Consider the following 24,109-nt stretch of genomic DNA (forward strand, 5'->3'; position numbering starts at 1 on the left):
TTTTTCTCTTTTTCCAATCTTATCTATTCCCGATTTTATCCAACGATAATCTGTGAGAACGAGTTGGAAAAATAAATAAATAAATAAATAAATAAATGAAAGGGTGTGGAATATGTCGAAACGCGATCAAACGAGAGAAAATGTTCGATTGCGTCCACGACGGCGATATATTACCGCAGCGTAGCTAAGACGATAATTATATGCTGGAAGCGTTGCCATTATCTAACCATAACTACTCCCACCTAGATTCCGCACAATGCGTCCGGAGTGGGACCTTTAAACGGTTATCGTTGCTCAATGCAGCCACCCGAGACCAGCCATGCGAGCGCGAGTGTTGCAACCCTGGCGCAACGAGCTGAATTGTCGTTAATGCTGAATTACAAGACGAGAATTTATTCTTCCAACTGCGTGCGTATGCGTATTCGAGATTTGAAATCGTGATTGTTATCCGGACGGATGTAAAAATTGTATTTTGTACTTCGAGACTCTTCGAGATCTCGTCTATCTAGTTTAGATATTCGAAGAATAAATAACGTGGAATAAAAAACGTGTATAAGTTTTAGAAATTTTTGTTTTCTCCGTTAAGTGAAAAAGAGAATTTTTCTTTTTTTTTTTTTATTAATTATTCGTTGATATAATAATTGGTTTATAAATTTACAGAAATTTTTGAAATTCGTATGCGCGTGGCGAATCGAGCGAGTTATTACGAGAATGGATGTACGCGAATGGTTCGAGAAGATACAATGTATCTTCTGTTTTATCTACAGTTTCGGGATAAAAATCGTTCCGTGATGTATTCTCCTTTGCGAATGTATAGAGATAATAGTCACGAATAATGATGGATGGATATTCGAATCTTAATAAAGAAGAATGAAAGTTTTCAAGACTGCGAAGTATATTCGAATTCACTTTGAATTCTAATTTTAGAATTCCTCGAAGCGATTGATAAGTCGTGCGAGATTTTCAAGAAATCGTATCTGTATACCGTTCTATTTCAAGGAGAATAACAGACAACTTGTTGCAAGATTTTCTTAGAATTATCAAACGATTTCCAAGAAATATCGGAGATTTGAATCTACTCGCTTTATTATCGTGACAATTCTTAGAAAAATTCGATGTCGAACATTATCGACATTCCTTTCGAAGAAAATCAAGGTAGATTAACCAACATTCGTCTTCCAAGTTAATACGAATTCTCAACACCGGTGGCGAGATGTCGCTGCGTGGAAGAGGTTAGAAACGATTGGTAGCTCGTTCAATTTAATTAACGACTTCCATAATCGAATCGGGCGATAATTTACAAGTTTCTTCGTCGAATCGCGTGGAAATCAGCGGATAGAACGCGAAACGGAGATCACGCGTGAGCAAGAAAATAGCGGGAGGCGAGGGTAGAGGAGGAAGGCTTGGAAAAAGGCTACCAGAACCAGTCACGTGCGACCATGCAACGTGCCGGCTGCACTTATGCTAGGTTCACGGCCTGCCTCTACTACCTTGCCACTAGTTGTGACATAATAGGATCTCGCCACTTCACCGGCTATTCTACGCTCGATTCAATCGTGGAGAAATCGTGGCAACCAGTTCGTATCGACCAGTTTCGAATCTTTTTCAGTTTCGCATTGTTAAAAATTGGCAAGTGAATTTTGGTGGAACGAAGGTTTTTTAGGTTAGGATTTTAGATTTTCATTCAATTGTTCTTTTTTAAGATTATCACGTACTTTATATACTTTTACATAGCAATGCTTTAACTTTGATATTTAATCGTTTGTGTGCGATACCATGAATCGATAATTCTAGTGTTGGTATTGGCTTTTTCAATTTCTGATAAAATTCTTTCGCGTTTGCTTATTAGAGAATAACATCTTATCTTTTCTTTTTTTTCTTTCTCCTATAGATAGCTTGTGACCATGTGATTCGTTTAATTATTCATTACATAACTATTCTTCTCCATTCCATATCTATTATATCTAATTAATAATTTCTATCTATTTTTATAATCTATTTAATATAAAAAAGAAAAAAAAAACAATATCTTCGAGTTTCTTAATATAATTATTCGGAATGTAAGAACGTGGATAAGAAGTTATCTTCTTTATCAAAACTTTGAAACAACAACAACAATAATCACACTCACACACATGTAAAAATGAATTTAATTTTACTTTTTAACGTTTTTATATCAAATAAAGAGTGAAAAAAAATTCAATTCCGACAATAAAAACAATCTACCTATCTACCTAATCTACGCCTCGTTCATTTCATTAATCCTAACCTATACTCTCTCAAATTCGCACGCATTACCGTCAAACTTCTCCTCTATCGTTTATTATCCAACACACGTCCAATCGTAATAGGCAATAAAATCTCTCGAACGACAACAACAAACGTCGACCGTTCCAAATCTTCGCAGGCAAATAATCTTACATCTCTAAATATCGTCGCGATCCAAGCGAGGTTGGATCAAACGTACCAACCTCGTATAATCGAATTCCATTTCCTCGTCCATCGAGCCTCCTCGTCTCGTCGAACAATAACATCGAGCACGACGATTAAACGTCCGGGATTCGAGTTCTACACGAGGCGGAGGAAAAGCGGAGAAAATCGTGGACTCGATCCCTCGTGGGAGGGGGCGCAAAGCGTCTTCGACCCTTAAATCCAATTAACGAGCCACCCTCCGCGCCGATAAATAATCGTGGCCTGCCCCCTCCCCCTCCCTCGGGATTAAACGCAGTCAGAATCTGTTCTGCGGCACGAAAGGACGCGCGTTTCCGCGTATCCTGTTCCGTTTCAATTTCACGCGATGGATTCTCCTCGTCTCGGTTGGTTGTCTCGCGTCTCGAGGGGTTAATAGAACGCCAAAAAAAAAAAAAAAAAAGGAGGGATGTTGGATCGAGTTTAATGTCGGATTCGAAGAAAGTGGTTATCCGAAGGGTATTATTTTTATTACGTTTTAGCCGGCTTTGAAATGAAAGTTGTAAGAAAGTTTGCGCTTTGACGTTCTAGGGATTTTTTTTTTAACGAGTAACTCAAAACGTCGCGAGAATTTTAAAAATAGCAGGGCGTAGCAGATCTTTCGTCTTGGTAAGGTTTCCTTTTCCTTTTTCGAAATTTTTCAAATTTTCTTTTTTAAAAGTTTCGAATACCTAATTTTCGATATTAATTTTAATTGTTTAAAATTTCGTCACTCGTTCGATCCATTTATCGATTTAAACTTATCGAACGAACGTAACAAGAGATACATATACGTACTTAATATTATGAAATAGTTCAGGATACGGCCGATCGCGGGCAAAAAAGCGATACACGCACACGTGCGCGCAATTAGTCTATCATCGGACGCGCGCGCGCGCGCGCGCGTGTGACTCAAACCAGATGGAGGGTTGAGCAACAAAGTTCTCTCTCTTTCTCTTTCGAGCGGTCTTATTTATTCTTTTATTACGTTACATGTTTCCATTACATTATATTCTTTTTTTTTTTTATTCATTCTACGTGTTGTTTTAAACGTTCCTTCTGTTAAAAACATCACATTTTCTTTTTTTTTTTTACACTTTTGCTTCCCCAATTTTCTTAAAAATAGTTAAAAATTGAAATAAAAGTAAAATCGGACGAAAACGACATATAAAATAAATAATAGTCGAGTTAAGAGTATAAAAAAGAAATGGTCGAGGTATGTAAAAAAAAAAAAAAAACGAAAATAGTTATCATGAGATAAAAAGATAGAGATTATATATATCGACTGTATGGATTCTTTCTCGTTCGAATGGTTGAAAGTGATGAACCGCGTTCAAGCTTTGTTTCTTTGACGTGGTCTGCTAGACGTGCCGCAACCGCAATATTCTCCATCGCTTGTGTACGAACTCGAGGAATCCGATGAAGAGGACGAGTACGAGGACGACGATCGTCCTGAAAATAAAATCAATCTTCTTTCTTTCAACTGTCTCGCGTGCGCGTGCGACAATATCGATCGAGTCGATTAAATTAACGGTGTCCAGAAAAATTACTATTTCTCGATTAATTCTTTCTCATCAGAGAAACAGAGATCAGAAACTTTTCCGAATAACCGATACGATTATTAAAAATTATACGTGGAAAACAAATATTACGATAAATATTCCCACCAGATATCTGGAAAGCACGGAACATCTCGTCGAATATTTTACTACTTTAATTCCTACAATATATAATTTATATCGATCGAGTCGAATAAATTAGCGATATCCGGAAAAATTATTATTTCTCGATTAATTCTTTAATATCAGAGATCAGAAACTTTTCCGGATAATTGATATTATTAAAAATTATACGTGGAAAACAAATTTTACTACGATAAAGCGGAAATATCTAATCGAATATTTTACTACTTTAATCCCTACGGTATATCATTTATATCGACCGAGTCGATTAAAATTACGATATTCGGAAAAATTATTATTTCTCGATTAATTCTTTAATCAGAGAAACAGAGATCAGAAACTTTTCCAGATAATTGATATTATTAAAAATTATGTGAAAAACAAATTTTACTAATATAAAATAACATCTAGTCGAATATTTTATTAGTTTAATTCTTACGGTATATCATTTATACCGATTGAGTCGATTAAAATTACGTATTCGGAAAAATTATTAATTCCTTAATCAGAAAAACAGAGATCAGAAACTTTTCTGGATAATTGATATTATTAAAAATTACGTGAAAAATAAATTTTACTAATAATAATAAATTTTAATAAAACGGAACATCTAGTCGAATATTTTATTAGTTTATTTCTTACGGTATATCATTTATATCGATCGAGTCGATTAAAATTACGGTATTTGGAAAAATTATTATTTCTCGATTAATTCTTTAATCAGAGAAACTTTTCTGGATAATTGATGTTATTAAAAATTATACGTGGAAAATATTACGATAAATATTCCAGATATCTGGAAAGCAGGGAATATTTCATCGAACATTTTACTACTTTAATTCTTACGGTATATCATTTATATCGACCGAGTCGATTAAAATTACGGTATTCGGGAAAATTATTATTTCTCGATTGATCCTTTCGATCAAGGAATAACATTTTAATTCTTAAAGTTGCCGTTAATATGATCTAGGAAAAAATTTGATTGAAAAAACTCTTACTTTTGCGTCTTCCTTTTCTTGTGGAAGACTTGCCGCTGCTGTGCGACGATTGTTTGCTGTCGCACGACGATTTCGTCGATTTGGTGGAGGATCGCCTCCCGTTGTTCCGTTGTTTTCCCTTTCGGCTCGTTCTCCGTTTCGCCCTTCGGGGCGAGCTATCGAATTCGAAACACTCGCATTCCGAACAATCGCAATCCTCCGTAAACGACGACTCCGAGGAAGAGGTGTAGGAAGTCGAGCTGTCCGAGCTGTCGGAATGGTACCTGCCGCTCCGCCTCCGGGAACCGAAGCTTCTACACGATTTCTTCGAAGTTGACCTTCTGGAACTTGATTCGAATTATAATAATAATAACAATAGACGGAAAAAAAAAAATAAAATATTTAGGAAAAGCAATCTGAAAAATTGAAAATTTCTCGAGAATTTCTTTTAGAAATAGATCACATAATACGATGTAAACATAAATATTACCCGTTGAGTTTTTCATTCAGGATTAAAGGACGATACGAATTTTATTATACTCGAGAAATTTTAATCATAACGAATAATTTTATAATTTTGTAATTTTTATTTTAGGATAATATAATAGATAATATAAAATATAATATTATTAGATTAATTAATAGATAATATAAAATATAATATTATTAGATTAATTAATAGATAATATAAAATATAATATTATTATTTCTATAAATAATCACTCACCTCATTTTATTTTCTTCTTCAAACCGTTAATTACGAATTGTTTGGGATAAAAAAGACAGACCACTTCTTCGGCTTTCCTTTATTATTACCTCATCGTTCGATTATATTTAAACATATTTAATTGTAATATATATAATATTTTTATTCAATACTCAACAAGTATTTGAAATATATCTATACACATATACATATATATATATATATATATTATAATTAATAAATAAAGATGGAAAATTTTCACGATGGTAAACAATGGTGTTGTTGCCTTCTTCCAACCCAACGTTCGAATAATTTCCGTTGAGGGCAATTCTGTATCTTTATATACACACAACTGTCACCTTTCTTGTATTTCGTTTTTATCCGATTTTACGTTTAAGAGTATCAACAATACTCGTTCAAATTTAAAAATAAAATTGGAAATATACACGTATATGTGTCTTTGTAATAGAATCAAATTATTAAAAAAAAAATAATTCATTGAATTAAACACATTTATTATTAATTTATTACATTACAATTTTACATTATTATACATTTTATTATTATATTATTTTACATTTATTACATTATACAATTTATTATACATATATTACATTTATTACAATTTTACATTATTATATTACAATTTTTCATACATAAATCAATTTCTTTAATTAATCGATAATTTTTAATTCCTTTTCCTCAATATATATTGGGCAAAATTTAATAGTTGATTTTTCAAAACACACACACACATATACACACATATATATATATATATAATAATCGAAACGAGCATTTCATAATAAATAATTATTTCAAATTTTATTCATTATTTTTCTAATTTTTAACTAATTAATTTTTCAACTCTGGCCAAAATTAGATTTTTATTTAGATCATTACGATTTCCATCTAAAACATCTTTTCGATTTTTAGGAAGAAAAACTCGATTGGGAAACTGGCTTTGTAAATATCGAAGAAAGGGATTCCCTTTCACGTGGTTTCAATTCGTTCCTCGAAGGTGCAGGTATCGAGGATTACGAGTCTTTTACGCCACCCCTCGTGGCTGACTCACGCCCCTTAATAAACCCTCGTTCACGAGTCACCCCCTCCAATATTTCCTTCCACCGTTTCTGCATTCTGGGAAGCATCGAACCTTGTTGTAAATTATCTACATGTTTTGTATTTATTATTATTATTAATTCGATAAATTTAATAATCTCGAAAAAAAATTAAAAAAATGTAAATTTAAAAATTAAACTTTGAGTTTATTATTAGATTTTTCAATAAGATTTTAAATTAATTTGAATTAAGAAAATTTAATAATTTTCAAAAGTTTCGTTTCATCGATGTACAAAAATTGTAGAATTATTTAAAAAATAGTAAAAAAAAAAAAAATTAATGTTCATCAAAAATCCGTTTACCGAAACCGTGAATGCGCCACGAGTGAATTTTTCGAGTCCTTCGGGTCTCCTCGCGGCAACGTGGTCAACAGGCTATCACACAGGTGACACAATGGAGTTAGGAAGCCGAGACGCGAATTGAACGGGACAATGGGAGTGTACATATATCCGGGATCCATTGTCCCATCGATCCTCAATCTGTCACGTTGGGTGGGTGTGAAACGTCAAAACGCGGGGAGGGGACAAAGGGAGTACGCCCCTGGGGATGACAACCATCGACCTGTGAATGGAGGACGCGTGCCATTACAATGGAGTAGCCCACTCGTCCGTCCAACTCCTCCTCTCCTTCAACAACCTTTCTCAACAACCCGCCGTTCGAGATCCGAATTAATTCGAATTTCCCGCTTTTTCCCGTGGAAAAGAATGGACGAGCACGAATTTCAATTGGCGAGTTTATTTATCGCGTGAAAGTGATGAAGAGGTCTCGAGCAAGAGTTTTTGCAAGAGTTTTTGCGTTCTTTATTATTCGCTCACTTGTGTACAAATGGTTACATCGATAAGGTAGGCTTTCTCGATTCTTAGTTACTTTTTCCGACGTTACTTTGTCGGTAAAGAAGGATGTGTAAAGTTCGAGAAGGAAAAAGTGATTTGAAAGATTTCAAGAAGGGGGAGGGGGGGAGAGAGAAGGATGGGGAGAGGAGAGGGAGAGATAGATATCGGGAGTGTGGAGTGGGAAACGGTTGGTTTTGCAGATGTGAAAATAGGGCGAGATATGATGCACGCCAATTACAGATAGCGCAATAATAAATAACTGACCGGCTACTGATACCAATTGTCTAATAACCTCGGTTGAAGCTCGTATATCAATTAAACAATTTAATTATAATTTAATCTCTTATCGTTTAATTTCCTGCGTAATAAACGAGATATTGTATATTCAATTTTCGCTCCGAGGATGAAAGATTTAAAAAATATTTGTGCTTTTTTTCAACGACGCAAATTGAAACGAAATTTTTTTGTTGGGGAAAGGGAACGAAGGAAATTCATTTACGTTCATTAGCATGCCAACAAATCGGAGATTCATTAGCATTCGCGGAAACGCGATTTCGCCAAAAGCGGCACGGTCGATTGAAAGACGCGGTCGGAATCCGATTAACGAGAACCCCTTTTTCACCCCCTCCCATGATTTTTCAGCTCGAACCGTGCGCTCTCGAATCAGCGGTGGATTCCTGGTGAACGGAGTCCTTTGAGCGTCGAGACGAGCATCAAAGGACTTTCTTATGCGCTTACGCGGAACTCGGTAATAGGAAGATGACGTTTACGAGGCGGGCGGTACAACAAGAAAGCGCGAGCTATCTTTATCTCGAGAGCGAGAGACGTATCCGGTCGTGCCGTGCTCTTTCTACCACCCTTCCATCGTTCTCATTCATGATGGAATAAAGGATGTAACGAAAAACAAATTTACACGTGAAGGGTATAATATAAAGGTATGTGTAGATTATCTAAACAAAATGGATGCGTAAAATGTGTGTGTATGTGTGTGTATTTAGGATATATAAAAATTAGATAGATTTTTAAAGATTTTTAATCGATTAGATTTAAACAAAGAAGTGCGTAAAACTAAAAGGTTTTACTTTAGAAATACATTTATGAAGGAGAGTAATGAGTAAGAGAAGGACGGAGATAGAGTAAAAATTGTGAAATCAGCTCCATCTGTAGAGTGCCGCAAAAGAAACTCGTACAGCAAGGAGAGTGAATAAAACTGATCACTAACGCCATCTTTTGAATTTAAAAGATACCTCTTTAAAGATATGGTAAGGTAGAATAAGAATTCAGAGCTAGTGCCATCTTTTGACTACTAGAAATAACTCCTTACAAGAATAGTTTAGAGATGGCGGTAGTATTGAATTTTTTCCTACTTTATCTACTACTAAAGTAATGTCTTATGTATTCAAGAGATGACACTAATGCTCAATTCCTATTCTATCCCTATCCTTTTTCTATTATTTTCTGACCTTTTTTCATGTGTTTCATTTACGGCACTCTATAGATGGCGCTGATTTCAATATTTTTATCCTATCTCTATCCTTTTCCCACTATCGGTTTAAATTCTTATCTAAACTTGTTTCCGCCACTTTTAAGAAATAAGCAAATAATGTTAATTTCAAATTTGCTTTATTCTTTGTTTCCTTTAAATGATCGATTAAAAATCTTAATAAAATCTATTTTATTCAATTTTTATATATCGTAAATATAACATTCATCAATATAGCATCATATATATCTATTTTTGAATTCTATACACGTGTATTATATAATATTAAAATTTTTATATATTTTTTATCTATTTAAAATATATTGTAATATTATATTATTCGAAATATTTTGTTTCAGAAATTGCAGTATCAACACGAAAGGATGCAGAAGGTAAGTATAAAGGTAAGTATAAGACTTCTTAGTCCATTAGATTTAAGTAAAATGTTGAAAAAATGATTACTTCTCGTAAATATGGAGAAGGTAAGTACAAACCAGGTAAGTACATTCAATAAAAAATTTCACGTGCCACCAATATTTTTAAACAATAAATACAAAGTACAAAAAAAACCAAAAAAATTCTTGGATATGGAAATTTTAGAAAAATTTAATACCCATGGAATTATATTTTCCTAATGCAAAATCGAAAATATAGAAAGTGTTTAAAATGGCAGAAATTTCAATTTTATATTAGGAGAACATAATTCGTAAAGAGGTAGCACACTAAATTTCCAAGAAAATTCAGAAATCAGAAATTTTTGGCTGATTTTCGACTTTTCATTAAGAGAATATAATTCCAGAGGAGGTGGCACGCCAAATTTTTAGAAGAATTGTTAGTATTGCAAATTCTAGCTAAAATTTCGACTTTTTATTAGGAGAATATAATTCTGGAGGAGGTGGCACGCCAAATTTTCAGAAAAATTGTTAGTAAGACTAAAATTTCGACTTTTTATCAGGAGAATATAATTCTAGAGGAGGTAGCACGCCGAATTTTCAGAAAAATTGTTAGTGTGGCAAATTCTGGCTAAAATTTCGACTTTTTATCAGGAGAATATAATTCTAGAGGAGGTGGCACGCCAAATTTTCAGAAGAATTGTTAGTAAGACTAAAATTTCGACTTTTTATCAGGAGAATATAATTCTAGAGGAGGTGGCACGCCAAATTTTCAGAAGAATTGTTAGTAAGACTAAAATTTCGACTTTTTATCAGGAGAATATAATTCTAGAGGAGGTGGCACGCCAAATTTTCAGAAAAATTGTTAGTAAGACTAAAATTTCGACTTTTTATCAGGAGAATATAATTCTAGAAGAGGTGGCACGCCAAATTTTCAGAAGAATTGTCAGTATGGTTAAAATTTCGACTTTTTATTAGGAGAATATAATTCTAGAGGAGGTGGCACGCCAAATTTTCAGAAAAATTGTTAGTAAGACTAAAATTTCGACTTTTTATCAGGAGAATATAATTCTAGAAGAGGTGGCACGCCAAATTTTCAGAAGAATTGTTAGTACTGCAAATTCTAGCTAAAATTTCGACTTTTTATTAGGAGAATATAATTCTAGAAGAGGTGGCACGCCAAATTTTCAGAAGAATTGTCAGTATGGTTAAAATTTCGACTTTTTATTAGGAGAATATAATTCTAGAGGAGGTGGCACGCCAATTTTTCAGAAAAATTGTTAGTGTGGCAAATTCTAGCTAAAATGTCGACTTTTTATTAGGAGAATATAATTCTAGAGGAGGTGGCACGCCAAATTTTCAGAAAAATTGTTAGTAAGACTAAAATTTCGACTTTTTATTAGGAGAATATAATTCTAGAGGAGGTAGCACGCCGAATTTTCAGAAAAATTGTTAGTGTGGCAAATTCTAGCTAAAATGTCGACTTTTTATTAGGAGAATATAATTCTAGAGGAGGTGGCACGCCAAATTTTCAGAAAAATTGTTAGTAAGACTAAAATTTCGACTTTTTATTAGGAGAATATAATTCTAGAGGAGGTGGCACGCCGAATTTTCAGAAAAATTGTTAGTGTGGCAAATTCTAGCTAAAATGTCGACTTTTTATTAGGAGAATATAATTCTAGAGGAGGTGGCACGCCAATTTTTCAGAAAAATTGTTAGTGTGGCAAATTCTAGCTAAAATGTCGACTTTTTATTAGGAGAATATAATTCTAGAGGAGGTGGCACGCCAAATTTTCAGAAAAATTGTTAGTAAGACTAAAATTTCGACTTTTTATTAGGAGAATATAATTCTAGAGGAGGTGGCACGCCAAATTTTCAGAAGAATTGTTAGTAAGGCTAAAATTTCGACTTTTTATTAGGAGAATATAATTCTAGAGGAGGTGGCACGCCAAATTTTCAAAAGAATTGTCAGTATGGGTGAAATTTCGATTTTCTATCAGGAGAATATAATTCTAGAGGAGGTGGCACGCCAAATTTTCAGAAAAATTGTTAGTAAGACTAAAATTTCGACTTTTTATCAGGAGAATATAATTCTAGAAGAGGTGGCACGCCAAATTTTCAGAAGAATTGTTAGTAAGACTAAAATTTCGACTTTTTATCAGGAGAATATAATTCTAGAGGAGGTGGCACGCCAAATTTTCAGAAGAATTGTTAGTAAGACTAAAATTTCGACTTTTTATCAGGAGAATATAATTCTAGAGGAGGTGGCACGCCAAATTTTCAGAAAAATTGTTAGTAAGACTAAAATTTCGACTTTTTATCAGGAGAATATAATTCTAGAAGAGGTGGCACGCCAAATTTTCAGAAGAATTGTCAGTATGGTTAAAATTTCGACTTTTTATTAGGAGAATATAATTCTAGAGGAGGTGGCACGCCAAATTTTCAGAAAAATTGTTAGTAAGACTAAAATTTCGACTTTTTATCAGGAGAATATAATTCTAGAAGAGGTGGCACGCCAAATTTTCAGAAGAATTGTTAGTACTGCAAATTCTAGCTAAAATTTCGACTTTTTATTAGGAGAATATAATTCTAGAAGAGGTGGCACGCCAAATTTTCAGAAGAATTGTCAGTATGGTTAAAATTTCGACTTTTTATTAGGAGAATATAATTCTAGAGGAGGTGGCACGCCAATTTTTCAGAAAAATTGTTAGTGTGGCAAATTCTAGCTAAAATGTCGACTTTTTATTAGGAGAATATAATTCTAGAGGAGGTGGCACGCCAAATTTTCAGAAAAATTGTTAGTAAGACTAAAATTTCGACTTTTTATTAGGAGAATATAATTCTAGAGGAGGTAGCACGCCGAATTTTCAGAAAAATTGTTAGTGTGGCAAATTCTAGCTAAAATGTCGACTTTTTATTAGGAGAATATAATTCTAGAGGAGGTGGCACGCCAAATTTTCAGAAAAATTGTTAGTAAGACTAAAATTTCGACTTTTTATTAGGAGAATATAATTCTAGAGGAGGTGGCACGCCGAATTTTCAGAAAAATTGTTAGTGTGGCAAATTCTAGCTAAAATGTCGACTTTTTATTAGGAGAATATAATTCTAGAGGAGGTGGCACGCCAATTTTTCAGAAAAATTGTTAGTGTGGCAAATTCTAGCTAAAATGTCGACTTTTTATTAGGAGAATATAATTCTAGAGGAGGTGGCACGCCAAATTTTCAGAAAAATTGTTAGTAAGACTAAAATTTCGACTTTTTATTAGGAGAATATAATTCTAGAGGAGGTGGCACGCCAAATTTTCAGAAGAATTGTTAGTAAGGCTAAAATTTCGACTTTTTATTAGGAGAATATAATTCTAGAGGAGGTGGCACGCCAAATTTTCAAAAGAATTGTCAGTATGGGTGAAATTTCGATTTTCTATCAGGAGAATATAATTCTAGAGGAGGTGGCACGCCAAATTTTCAGAAAAATTGTTAGTAAGACTAAAATTTCGACTTTTTATCAGGAGAATATAATTCTAGAAGAGGTGGCACGCCAAATTTTCAGAAGAATTGTTAGTATTGCAAATTCTAGCTAAAATTTCGACTTTTTATTAGGAGAATATAATTCTAGAAGAGGTTGCAGGCCAAATTTTTAGAAGAATTGTTAGGGTGGCAAATTCTAGCTAAAATGTCGACTTTTTATTAGGAGAATATAATTCTAGAGGAGGTGGCACGCCAAATTTTCAGAAGAATTGTTAGTAAGGCTAAAATTTCGACTTTTTATTAGGAGAATATAATTCTAGAGGAGGTGGCACGCCAAATTTTCAAAAGAATTGTCAGTATGGGTGAAATTTCGATTTTCTATCAGGAGAATATAATTCTAGAGGAGGTGGCACGCCAAATTTTCAGAAGAATTGTTAGTAAGGCTAAAATTTCGACTTTTTATTAGGAGAATATAATTCTAGAGGAGGTGGCACGCCAAATTTTCAAAAGAATTGTCAGTATGGGTGAAATTTCGATTTTCTATCAGGAGAATATAATTCTAGAGGAGGTGGCACGCCAAATTTTTAGAAAAATTGTTAGTAAGACTAAAATTTCGACTTTTTATTAGGAGAATATAATTCTAGAGGAGGTGGCACGCCGAATTTTCAGAAAAATTGTTAGTGTGGCAAATTCTAGCTAAAATGTCGACTTTTTATTAGGAGAATATAATTCTAGAAGAGGTGGCACGCCAAATTTTTAGAAGAATTGTTAGGGTGGCAAATTCTAGCTAAAATGTCGACTTTTTATTAGGAGAATATAATTCTAGAAGAGGTGGCACGCCAAATTTTTAGAAGAATTGTTAGGGTGGCAAATTCTAGCTAAAATTTCGGCTTTTGATTAGGAGAATATAATTTTAGAGGAGGTGGCACGCCAAATTTTCAGAAAAATTGTTAGATTCTTCGATTTTGTATCAGGAGAATATATTTAGCGAAGAGGTGGCAAAATTTTTCCGGGAATTCTGAATCTGAAATTTTTACACAAATTTTTTATTTTTTAATTAATAGAATATTATTTAAAAAGAGATATAATATACTTACCTTGTATACTTACCTTATATACTTACCTTATATACTTACCTTTCACAGCTTCTTATGTTCTATTATTTTTCTTTTTTTTTTAACAGTTTACTTAAATCTAGAGATACTTACCTTTTTATACTTACCTTATTTTGTCTTGTCTTTTACAATTTTCTTACTTCTAAATTCTATATAAAAAGAATACTAAATCATGTAATTCAAAAAATAATTAATTTAGAAGATAATTAAACGAAATTAAAATATCTTCTAAACCAATAATTTTTTGTTAAAAGTGATCTAGTATTTTTTTTATAAAGAATATAGAATTACATCACCTCGTATATTTAAAAAATATTCTCTGATTCTCTGTAAAAGACATTAGTTTATTTGTCCATTCAAGAAGAAATGATCAATATCACGATACACTTCCCTTTAAATCATTCTATCTAAAATACTTCCTGTCATTCTATCTAATATAAATAATATAAATCTTTCTATCTAAAATACTCTTTAATACTGAATACTACAAAATACTCTTTAATATTGAAATTAATTCTTCACGAAGAAAGGATTGAATGCATTTACAATGATTTACAACATCCCTCTATGTACACAAAAGAATATTGGTTTCTTTCTATATTACAAATATATCGAGAAGATAAAGAAAATACAAATCTCATACGAAAACGATTTTGGAGAGAGAATCATTCCATTATTAAATATATCCATTCGAATGATATAATTTTGTTCGAAGAATATGCAATCATAAATAATGAAAATATTCAATTCAACAATTATATTATAATTTATATCATTAATTATTTCGCGAATTCGCAATTGGTTAAGGAAAATTTATCCTTTTACTCCATTTATCGACCTACATCAAACCCTTTTTGAAACGAAAGATTATTTTTTTTTATATTTCGAAGAGTTTGTATCAATTTATTGTGCAAAGTAACGCCATTCACTAATCTATCATTGATAACGATAAATACATCCAGTGAAAATATATTTATATCTACGTTATGTAACAGCATAACGAAGAAAATGTCGCAATCTAAATATTACATTCTGCTTCGTGAGTAAGTAAATAGAAGAGTAAGAAATGAAAAATCGAAACGTGTCATTTGATATCTGAATCTCTCTTTAAAATAAACTCTCTTATATAAATATCGATTAACACCCACGTTCGTTTCGAATCCGAACAGCAAACGCGAACTTCTAACAAATTAATAAACTTGGAAAAAGAGCTAAACTGTACTAACTATACTAACAGAAAACTAACCCAACAAAAGAAAATAGTAGAAAAGTAAATAACGAAAGACTAAAACGCAATTCACAACTTCGAAACTAACCTCATTTCTCATTCCATACACCTTTGTATTTTTTAATATTCCCTCAGAACACCCTTCTTTCAATTTTTCCATAACTTTCACGATAAGGAAAAAAAAAAAAGAAGAAAATTTCCAACTTCAAACAATAACAAGAAATATTCTATAATTCACACTCAAAGGATCGTGAAATCTCTAAAAAAAAAAAAATAATTCCACAATTCGAAAGAAAAGAATCATCAAAATTTCCCTGATCTTTCCAATCTGAAAAAAAAAAGAAAAAATTTAACTATGTGAAAAGGAAAATAAAAAAAAAAAAAAAGTTCAACTACATCAAAAGAAAAAGGAAAAAATAAAAAAGTTCAACTACATCAAAAGCAAAAAAAAAAAAAAAAGAAGAAAATTCATCTACGTCAAAAGGAAAATAAAAAAAAGAAAAAGTTCAATTACATCAAAAAAAAAAAAAAAAGAAAAGAAAATTTCCAACTTCAAACAATAACAAGAAAAATTCTATAACTCACACTCGAAGGATCGTGAAATCTCTAAAAAGAAAAAAAATAATTCCACAATTCGAAAGAAAAGAATCATCAAAATTTCCCTGATCTTTCCAATCTGAAAAAAAAAAAGAAAAAATTTAATTATGTGAAAAGGAAAATAAAAAAAAAAAAAGAAGAAAATTCATCTACGTCAAAAGGAAAATAAAAAAAAGAAAAAGTTCAACTATGTCAAAAGAAAAAGGAAAAAATAAAAAAGTTCAACTACATCAAAAGCAAAAAAAAAAAATTCATCTACGTCAAAAGGAAAATAAAAAAAAGAAAAAGTTCAACTACGTCAAAAGAAAAAGGAAAAAATAAAAAATTTCAACTATATCAAAAGCAAAAAAAAAAAAATTCATCTACGTCAAAAGGGGGAGGGGGGAAGAAAAAATTTAACTACGTCAAAAGAAAAAGAAAAAAGAAGAGAAAATTCATCTACGTCAAAAGGAAAAAAAAAAAAAAAAAGAAAATTCATCTACGTCAAAAGGAAAAAAAAAAAAAAGAAGAAAAAGTTCAACTGCGTCAAAAGAAAAAGAAAAAGAAAAAAAAAATAAATCGAGAATTCTACCAGTCTTCGACAACCCTCTGCTCGCGGGGGAGGAGGGTTGTTTCCTCCCCAATGGTCCCTTTTATCGAACGGTTTGTCGCGTTTTGATCGTACGCGCCCCAGGCGACGGGCCATTCACTTTCGTTTCGTCGGGGTGGTTGCACGATGCGTCGCGCGAAGGGTAGAAGAGGGTTGAAGAGGGTCGCGCAGCCGCGCTGACCGTTGTCCAGCCGGTGGGTCGCGGATTATCCTCGCACCTGCACGATCGAGAGGACGGGAACGTCGTGTGAAGGTGGGAAGAGGGTTGGCGGCAAATTGGTGAACCCAGTTGGAAAACACGAGCAGCCAAGATAAGGGGATCACGAGTCGCGAACGGGGAGTCCAGTGAGTATTTCCATCCCCTTTCAGAGGGGACGGTGAATTTTTATTGGCGTGGAAAGAAAGGAGTGTTGTGGTGTCGGTTGTTGAGAATTGAAATTCGTTCGTCGAAGAAACGATGGAAAATAAAATTATTTTCGAATTAATAAGGAAACAAGATTGATTTTTTTATTGGAATAATAATTCAGATCCTGACAGTTAAAAAAAAAATTATTCAAATGTCGTGGTTAACAACAAGAAGTTGTATCAAAGAGAAATATCTATAGTTGTGATTTAACAGTTTTCTTTTTTTTAACCTGGAATTGTCGATTATGGGCGAGAAAACAAAGTAGCGAATTGTACTTACAAGTTGGAGGAAACGGAAAGAGCAAGCAGGTGTTCAATGTAAAGTATCCCGTTGCATTATTAATGAGCCGGGATTCTCGTGACAATCTCTACTTACCGATCGATACTTTCGAACGTGTTTTCCCTATTGAGCCTGGTTTCCATTAAAAATTGATCTCACGCCGTTTCAATTTATAATTCATAATCCAAATTGTATTTACAATCGCACGTTACGCCGCGAAACGTCGCAATTATAAATTTTTTCCATATTCAAACTTGTTCAAACAACTTCAAACCTCGAGCAATTCCCATTATTTGTCAATAATTGTCAAACCTACTCCTCGAAATCATCACGATACGATTCCAATCTCGATTCAAACCTCTTCAAACAACTTCAAACCTCGAACAATTCCCATTTACCAATAATTGTCAAATCTACTTCCCGAAATCATCACGAGACGATTCCAATCTCGATTCAAACCTCTTCAAACAACCTCAAACATCGCAATTACAAATTTGTTTTTGCACATTCTCTCGATTCAAACTTGTTCAAACAACTTCAAACCTCGAGCAATTCCCATTATTTATCAATAATTTCCAATTTCGATTCAACCTCAAACATCGCAATTACAAATTTGTTTTTGCACATTCTCTCGATTCAAACTTGTTCAAACAACTTCAAACCTCGATCAATTCCCATTATTTACCAATAATTCTCAAATCTCGATTCAAACAACCCCAAACCACGTATCGACGATAAAAACAGCGATAAACAAGCGACGCGAAATATCGAGTCGCATAAACGCGGCAAGTCGCAGCGTAATCGATAACACAATATTATGACGTATACGTATGGATAAAGTGCAGCCTTTGTGAACCGGTCTGCAAACCACCCTGAGCCCGGGGGAGAAACCAAGTCGTTCAACAAGTCGAGGCCAGCGATCCTGGCATTGACACTGCTAAACCACGTTACTGTATTATTTAACGTGTCCACGATCAATGACGTGTTTTCTTATGGATCGTAATTTTTCCGTCCTCGTATTTCCGCCATGGCGGCGCACTTGGCACGAGCTCGTTCGAGGAATAGGCTTGGACTCGTCTTCGGATAATACAAATCCGCCGGGATGTTGGACCGTTTCAGAGCCATGTTCAAGTGTTCTGTACCGAAATGTGGCAATTTCCCGTTTCCAGGGATGGAGAAGCCCGAATCCTCGACCGGGGATGAGAGCAATGGAGAACTCGAGGACAGGGATCCGAACAGTTTGAACAAACACCTGCAGGTATGTTGAAAAATATTCCTTGAAAATTCTTTTTTCTTAAAGAGAAAGAATTTATTTACATATAAGAGTGAAACACGCGAACTCGTTTAATTAATTAAAAGGGAATGTACATTGAATGACGTTTTTAAAAAAAAGGTATGTAAATTTTTATGAATCTTCAGATGTAATTAAAAAAATAAATTCTATCCACGAAATTTTTCCTTGGTTTGAAAAAATATAAAAAATCGTTGCTATTGTATTGGTGTACAGGTGATGTGGGATGACGTGATCGGTGAACCGGAAGGAATACGAAGCCCGGAGTGCGCGTGGCGGTTGAGCGGTCACTGCTTCCGATTGTCCAGAAGATGTTGTTACGTGTTCCTCTCCGTCCTGATCGCCCCGTTTCTCTCTCTCTGCCTCGGTCTCACCTTCGCCTGCCTCGCGTTTCAGGTGAGTCGACGACCTTTTTCTCGATTTATGCCCGATCGATGCTGTTCCTAACCTCTCTGCACAATACAACCGAGCAACGATCGTTACGATTATTCTCGACTTGTTGCAAATGTAGGTCGTCGCTTTGTTGCCAAACTTCAACTTGGACTGAGAATTTTTTCTTCTCAATAATTCGAAAAAATTAAATTCTAACCTAACCTAATCTCAATCTCGAATCTATTTCACATTTAATAATTTAAATATATAAATCTAATATCTCGATTTACGTATTAAATTATATAGAAATAACGATTGCAAAAAACGAAGGATTAAATATTATACGAATTTTTAGCATATTTGGTGTTTGGCACCGTGTCTCCGCGTTTGGAAGATCACTTGCGCCGCGACGAGGAATTTCCTCAGCGTCGTCACGCAAGGCATCGTGCGTCCCATCATGGAGTCCCTTGGCTATCTGTTTCACAACATTCGGATATTCAACAAGAAATTGCCCGATGGTCCGGCCGAGAAGGACGATATCCTCGTGGTGTAGAATCGATAAAGTCAAATGTGCCTTTCGAATCGATCGATAACCATCACCATGAAATATTCTATCTTTCTCCTATCTTTTTCCAGTAACAATCGTTTTTCACATTTCTATCCCGTGATTGCAATTTTAATTGTTGTACGGTGTAGAATTGTCAGTAGTGAAAAATACTGGTTAATCTTTGATTATATTATATATATTTGAATCATTAAAATAATAATATATATCTATTGTTATAAATTTTTGTAAATAAAATACATTCTAAGAACTGTTGTTGTGCGGATATTATTTATCAATGTTGATTATATGGAATTCGAAATTTTTTTTTTTACCATCGTGATATTTAAATTTAAAGTTTAAATCTCTCTTTATTGGATGAGTTTTAGTGGTACTGTTTCCTATTAGATACGTTACTGATATCATACATATAAATTTATATGTAAATTGGATTCTGACGAAACAATTTAACAAAACAAATAAGAACAATCGAGGTATCAAGTTTACCACTTTTATGCGAGGTCAAATCAGCACGAGATAAAATGCGACTCGCCAAGATCAACTTAGTTTTCTGTCGACTAGGAACATGGCAGCCCTCACGAGAAGATTTCTACCGAAATACAATGGATTTTCTTGCACAAGTTTGAGACGTATCCTTTTTTTTATTTTATACCGAGAGAAAATGATCGCGATCTATAACCTTTCTTTCACGAATACAAATAGATTTTGGTTATTACGTATTTTTTAAAAGCACGTGTCACGATTTATTTACTATTATTGTTCTTATCAGTGATTCATTCAAATTATCAGAAGTTTCACTATCGTCTACTGGCAGAGATAAAGGTAAGTTTTTAACGATATTTTTTTTTCACGATAATATTTACTTCGTTTCTCTCACGTAAAATGCTGTTGTCGTTTACGAGTTTTCCAACTCGCTACTAGATGGCACCACGTATCGATCGTCGAGCGCCACGTGTTTCGAATATAATCACGTTAAATTTAATTTTTCTCTTGAAACGAGAACTTGTCCTAACTATAATATAATAATCCAACGCTAATAAATCTAATTCTTAAATTTTCAAATTTTACCAACAGTCAACAACTCCTTCAACTGGGAAGATCCGTTCAATCTCGAGTCTCAATTGACGCAGGAGGAGATATTGATCAGAGATAATTTTCGAAACTATTGCGGCGAGAAACTTTTGCCACGTGTAGTCGAAGCGAATCGGAATGAAATCTTCCACAAAGAGATAATGAGGGAAATGGGCGAATTGGGCATCCTGTGCTGTACCATAAAGGGTTACGGGGCCGCTGGTGTCTCCTCCGTGGCGTACGGGCTGCTCGCAAGGGAAATCGAGTACGTGGACAGCGGGTACAGATCCGCTCTGTCGGTACAAACGTCTTTGGTTGCCGGCGCGATTGACGCTCACGGAAGCGATGCGCAAAAAGAAAAATTCTTGCCGAAATTAAGTACGTTTCTCTTGACATTTCAATTCAAATCGATCCTCTGTAAAATTTCTCGAATAATTTAATTTTCCATTTCATTTGTACAATACATATATATATATCTAAAATTCTATTCATTCTTATTTCCTAGTATCGGGCCAGTACATCGGTTGTTTCGGATTAACGGAGCCCGATCACGGGAGCGATCCCTCATCCATCGAGACGAAGGCGGTTTACGATTCCAAAAAGAAAGTTTACAAATTGTCTGGAATCAAGATATGGTCGGTTCTTTGGAATAATTCTAAAAAAAAAAAAAAAAAAAAAAAAAAAAAAAAAAAAAAAAAAAAAAGGTCAATCGTTCTTTTCGATTCAGGATCACGAATGCTCCGATCGCTGATATAATGATCATATGGGCGAAATCCGTGGAGGACGACGAGATGAGGGGGTTCATCGTGGAGAGGAAGGAGAACGAGGGGAATCGACTGATCACCCCGGCGATCAAGGGTAAATTCTCTCTGAGGTGTTCCATCACAGGTATGATCCTCATGGACGACCTCGAGGTGCCCGAGGAGAATATGCTGCCGAACGTGAAAGGTCTCAAAGTAAGTTTTGAAAGTTTTCGGTGTAACGTGGAGCCCTCACCCTTGAAGAAATGCCCGTACAGGGACCGTTCGTCTGCCTGAACAACGCCAGATACGGAATCGCTTGGGGCGCTTTGGGCGCGGCCGAGGCCTGCCTGCACATAAGCAGAGCGTACAGTCTGCACAGGAAACAGTTCAAAAGGCCGTTGGCCGCTAATCAATTGATACAGAAGAAGTTGGTCGAAATGATGTGCGACATCTCGTTTGGCCTTCAAGCTTGTCTGAGGGTGGGCAGGCTGAAGGACGAGAACAAGTAATGATAATTGATTATAAATTGAATCGAAGAAAATCGATAGATTTTGTATAATTTTCTAGGGCCACTCCAGAGATGATCTCGATGATAAAGAAGAACTCTGCCATGAAAGCTCTGAATATCGCGAGGAACGCTAGAGACATGTTGGGTGGCAATGGAATATCCGACGAGTATCACGTTATCAGGCACATGATGAATCTGGAGAGTGTTGTCACTTACGAAGGTACGTAAAAAAAAATTATTTTCGATCGTGATATTATAATCAGTTGGGAAAATGAACGAAACGAGATTTTTCTTCAATATTATTTGTCACAGGTACGGATAATATCCACACTTTGATACTCGGCAGAGCGATTACCGGCCTTTCGGCCTTCGGTAAAGAGATGTAAAGAGATTTGTTCATCGTTCACAATTATATTATATATCTATTTTTATACGAACTTATTTTATACGTAGATTGTACATTTATATATTATTAGTTTTGATAAATCGAATTAAAAGAAGGAAAAAATTAGATATATATATATATATAAAGAAGGATGATTACGAGTAAAATAAGAACAAAGTGTTTTTGAATTTATTAAGAGAGAAAAAAAGAAGAAAAAAAAAAAGAATTAGAAAAAAAGATAATGAAAAAGAATCGAAAAGATTTGATTTCATTCGAATCGTCTTACAAGTTTGGTCTTTAATTTTTATTTCGACACTGTCGAATTGCACATTTTTCTCTTTCTTTTTTTTTTCATCCTCCTCTTCCTTTCTATTCAAAGTCTCTATTTCGAAAGAAGGATCGATTTCGAAAACAACACACGAGATCCTCTCGAAGATCGGTTTTTTTTCTTCGTCGACAAGGGCGTGCCACAACACAAGCGACTCCGATTTAATCATAAATAAATTAAGTTTAATTGCTAAGTAATAAAACGTTAATTACATATGTCAATGATAATTAATTTAAGTACAACACACGTCTCGTGCAAAAGTGTAAAGAAGTTTTTCTTTTTTCGTGCTACACTCAATTACCATTTTTTTTTTTTTGTATTTTTTTTTTTTTTTTTTTTTTGCATTATTTTTATCTTGTCTGGTTTGTTTGGTTTATTTGGTTTGGTTTGGTTTTGGTTTATTTTTATTTTTTTTTTCTTTTTTTTCTTGCCATCCCTCGACATCAAGGTTCTTCAACTCCCCCCCCCCCAGTTTTTTCCCCTCCCCATCATTCTCTCCTCCCCTTATTATTATTATTATTATTATTATTATTATTATTATTATTATCTTCCCTGTGTGTCGCTGTGTATATATATATATATATATATATACGTGTGTTCATGTCCCTGTGTGTCGCTGAGTGTGTACGGTATTTTTTTTTTTTTTTTTTCACATTTTTCTCTTTTTAAATGGTTCTCGACTACAATAAGCTCTTGGTAAAACGTAGTAACATCGTAGTTTACAGTAGTTTACAATCGCCCCCTTCGCCGCCACAAACGTATTGTGTATCTCTCTCTCTCTCTCTCTCTCTCTCTTTTACATTACAATTACACGTTTCCGTTTTTATGTTGAATTCGAATTTCCCGCCCGATCGATCGTCCGATTTCTTTTTCGATTTTTTTTCCCCCCCCTCTCCCCGTTCACGATCAGACAACAACGAGAAGGGAAGAAGAAGCACTCGTTCGAATTTTTCTTTCTTTTTTTTTTTTTTTTTTTCAACCGAACCGAATTCTCGATCGCCGATCGGCCGATCGGCGAGAGGGCGCTAACAAACTGGTCACTTACAAGAAAAAAACTAACCTCTGGTCGATCCCACCGATCACGATCGAGATCCACGCGGGAAACTTCGATTTCATCATTTACAAATTATATCTCTCTCTCTCTCTCTCTCTCTCTCTCCGTACATTTACACTCCTATTTTCATCCTATTTTTCTTCTCTATTCGCAAAAAAATCAACGCTATTTCCTCGATCAGGTTGGTTTCGTGAACCACTCCTCCGCTCTATCTCTCTCGCGCACACTTTCTCTCCTCTCCATTCATTCCTTGTATTCGTGTATTGTACGTGTGTATGTACGTGTGTCGTTCGTGTGTGTGTGTGTGTGTGTCACTCGCTAATTGAATACGTAAGTGTAAACAATAAATAATGTATTTTTATTTTTATTTTTGTTTTTATTTTTATTATTTTTTTTTTACTCATCTTTACTCGCGTAAAATCTACGATCCTTTGGTATGTGCACGCGGCGATCGGGATCGATCAT

At 34.2% G+C, this 24,109-nt stretch overlaps 3 protein-coding genes and 2 long non-coding RNA genes across 6 annotated transcripts; 3 read left to right on the forward strand and 2 right to left on the reverse strand.

Moving 5' to 3' along the window:
- Positions 1–3,415: 3,415 nt before the first annotated feature.
- On the reverse strand, positions 3,416–6,132 carry LOC100577041 (micronuclear linker histone polyprotein). Its single transcript, XM_006566491.3, has 3 exons — positions 5,838–6,132; positions 5,132–5,457; positions 3,416–3,900 (listed from the first exon to the last, which is right to left on the reverse strand). Exons 1-3 carry the CDS (start codon positions 5,840–5,842, stop codon positions 3,782–3,784), a joined length of 450 nt encoding a protein of 149 aa, XP_006566554.2. The 5' UTR covers positions 5,843–6,132; the 3' UTR covers positions 3,416–3,781.
- A 1,558-nt stretch (positions 6,133–7,690) lies between these two features.
- On the forward strand, positions 7,691–10,047 carry LOC102654363. The gene is made up of 3 exons (XR_410641.3): positions 7,691–7,780; positions 8,414–8,706; positions 9,614–10,047. It is a non-coding gene; the product is annotated as an uncharacterized LOC102654363 (long non-coding RNA).
- A 6,542-nt stretch (positions 10,048–16,589) lies between these two features.
- On the forward strand, positions 16,590–19,801 carry LOC408310 (caveolin-3). 2 transcript variants are annotated; one of them, XM_006566492.3, is made up of 4 exons: positions 16,590–16,987; positions 18,497–18,585; positions 18,835–19,014; positions 19,346–19,801. In XM_006566492.3, exons 2-4 carry the CDS (start codon positions 18,499–18,501, stop codon positions 19,541–19,543), a joined length of 465 nt encoding a protein of 154 aa, XP_006566555.1. In that variant the 5' UTR covers positions 16,590–16,987; positions 18,497–18,498; the 3' UTR covers positions 19,544–19,801. The 2 variants fall into 2 exon arrangements, with proteins under 2 accessions (XP_006566555.1, XP_391861.2); XM_391861.7 differs by lacking the exon at positions 16,590–16,987 and having other exon boundaries at positions 18,214–18,585.
- Positions 18,941–20,634, reverse strand: LOC113219133. The gene is made up of 2 exons (XR_003305788.1): positions 20,042–20,634; positions 18,941–19,070 (listed from the first exon to the last, which is right to left on the reverse strand). It is a non-coding gene; the product is annotated as an uncharacterized LOC113219133 (long non-coding RNA).
- LOC410254 (glutaryl-CoA dehydrogenase, mitochondrial) lies at positions 19,958–22,499 on the forward strand. The gene is made up of 8 exons (XM_393736.6): positions 19,958–20,184; positions 20,345–20,377; positions 20,630–21,004; positions 21,132–21,261; positions 21,354–21,582; positions 21,645–21,874; positions 21,937–22,097; positions 22,190–22,499. Exons 1-8 carry the CDS (start codon positions 20,121–20,123, stop codon positions 22,261–22,263), a joined length of 1,296 nt encoding a protein of 431 aa, XP_393736.3. The 5' UTR covers positions 19,958–20,120; the 3' UTR covers positions 22,264–22,499.
- The last annotated feature ends 1,610 nt before the right edge of the window (positions 22,500–24,109 follow it).

This window comes from Apis mellifera, linkage group LG11 (assembly GCF_003254395.2).
Source record: "Apis mellifera strain DH4 linkage group LG11, Amel_HAv3.1, whole genome shotgun sequence".
NCBI classification, from domain to species: Eukaryota; Metazoa; Arthropoda; class Insecta; order Hymenoptera; family Apidae; genus Apis; species Apis mellifera.

Coding starts and splice junctions, on each gene's coding strand:
- LOC100577041 (XM_006566491.3), bottom strand. Junction 3,901..5,131: donor AAGAAAAGGAAGACGCAAAA/GTAAGAGTTTTT, acceptor TTTTATTTTCAG/GACGATCGTCGTCCTCGTAC.
- LOC408310 (XM_391861.7), top strand. CDS start 18,430: ATGTTGGACCGTTTCAGAGCCATGTTCAAGTGTTCTGTACCGAAATGT. Junction 18,586..18,834: donor GTTTGAACAAACACCTGCAG/GTATGTTGAAAA, acceptor ATTGGTGTACAG/GTGATGTGGGATGACGTGAT. Junction 19,015..19,345: donor TCGCCTGCCTCGCGTTTCAG/GTGAGTCGACGA, acceptor ACGAATTTTTAG/CATATTTGGTGTTTGGCACC.
- LOC410254 (XM_393736.6), top strand. CDS start 20,121: ATGGCAGCCCTCACGAGAAGATTTCTACCGAAATACAATGGATTTTCT. Junction 20,185..20,344: donor TTCTTGCACAAGTTTGAGAC/GTATCCTTTTTT, acceptor TCAAATTATCAG/AAGTTTCACTATCGTCTACT. Junction 21,262..21,353: donor TTGTCTGGAATCAAGATATG/GTCGGTTCTTTG, acceptor TTTTCGATTCAG/GATCACGAATGCTCCGATCG.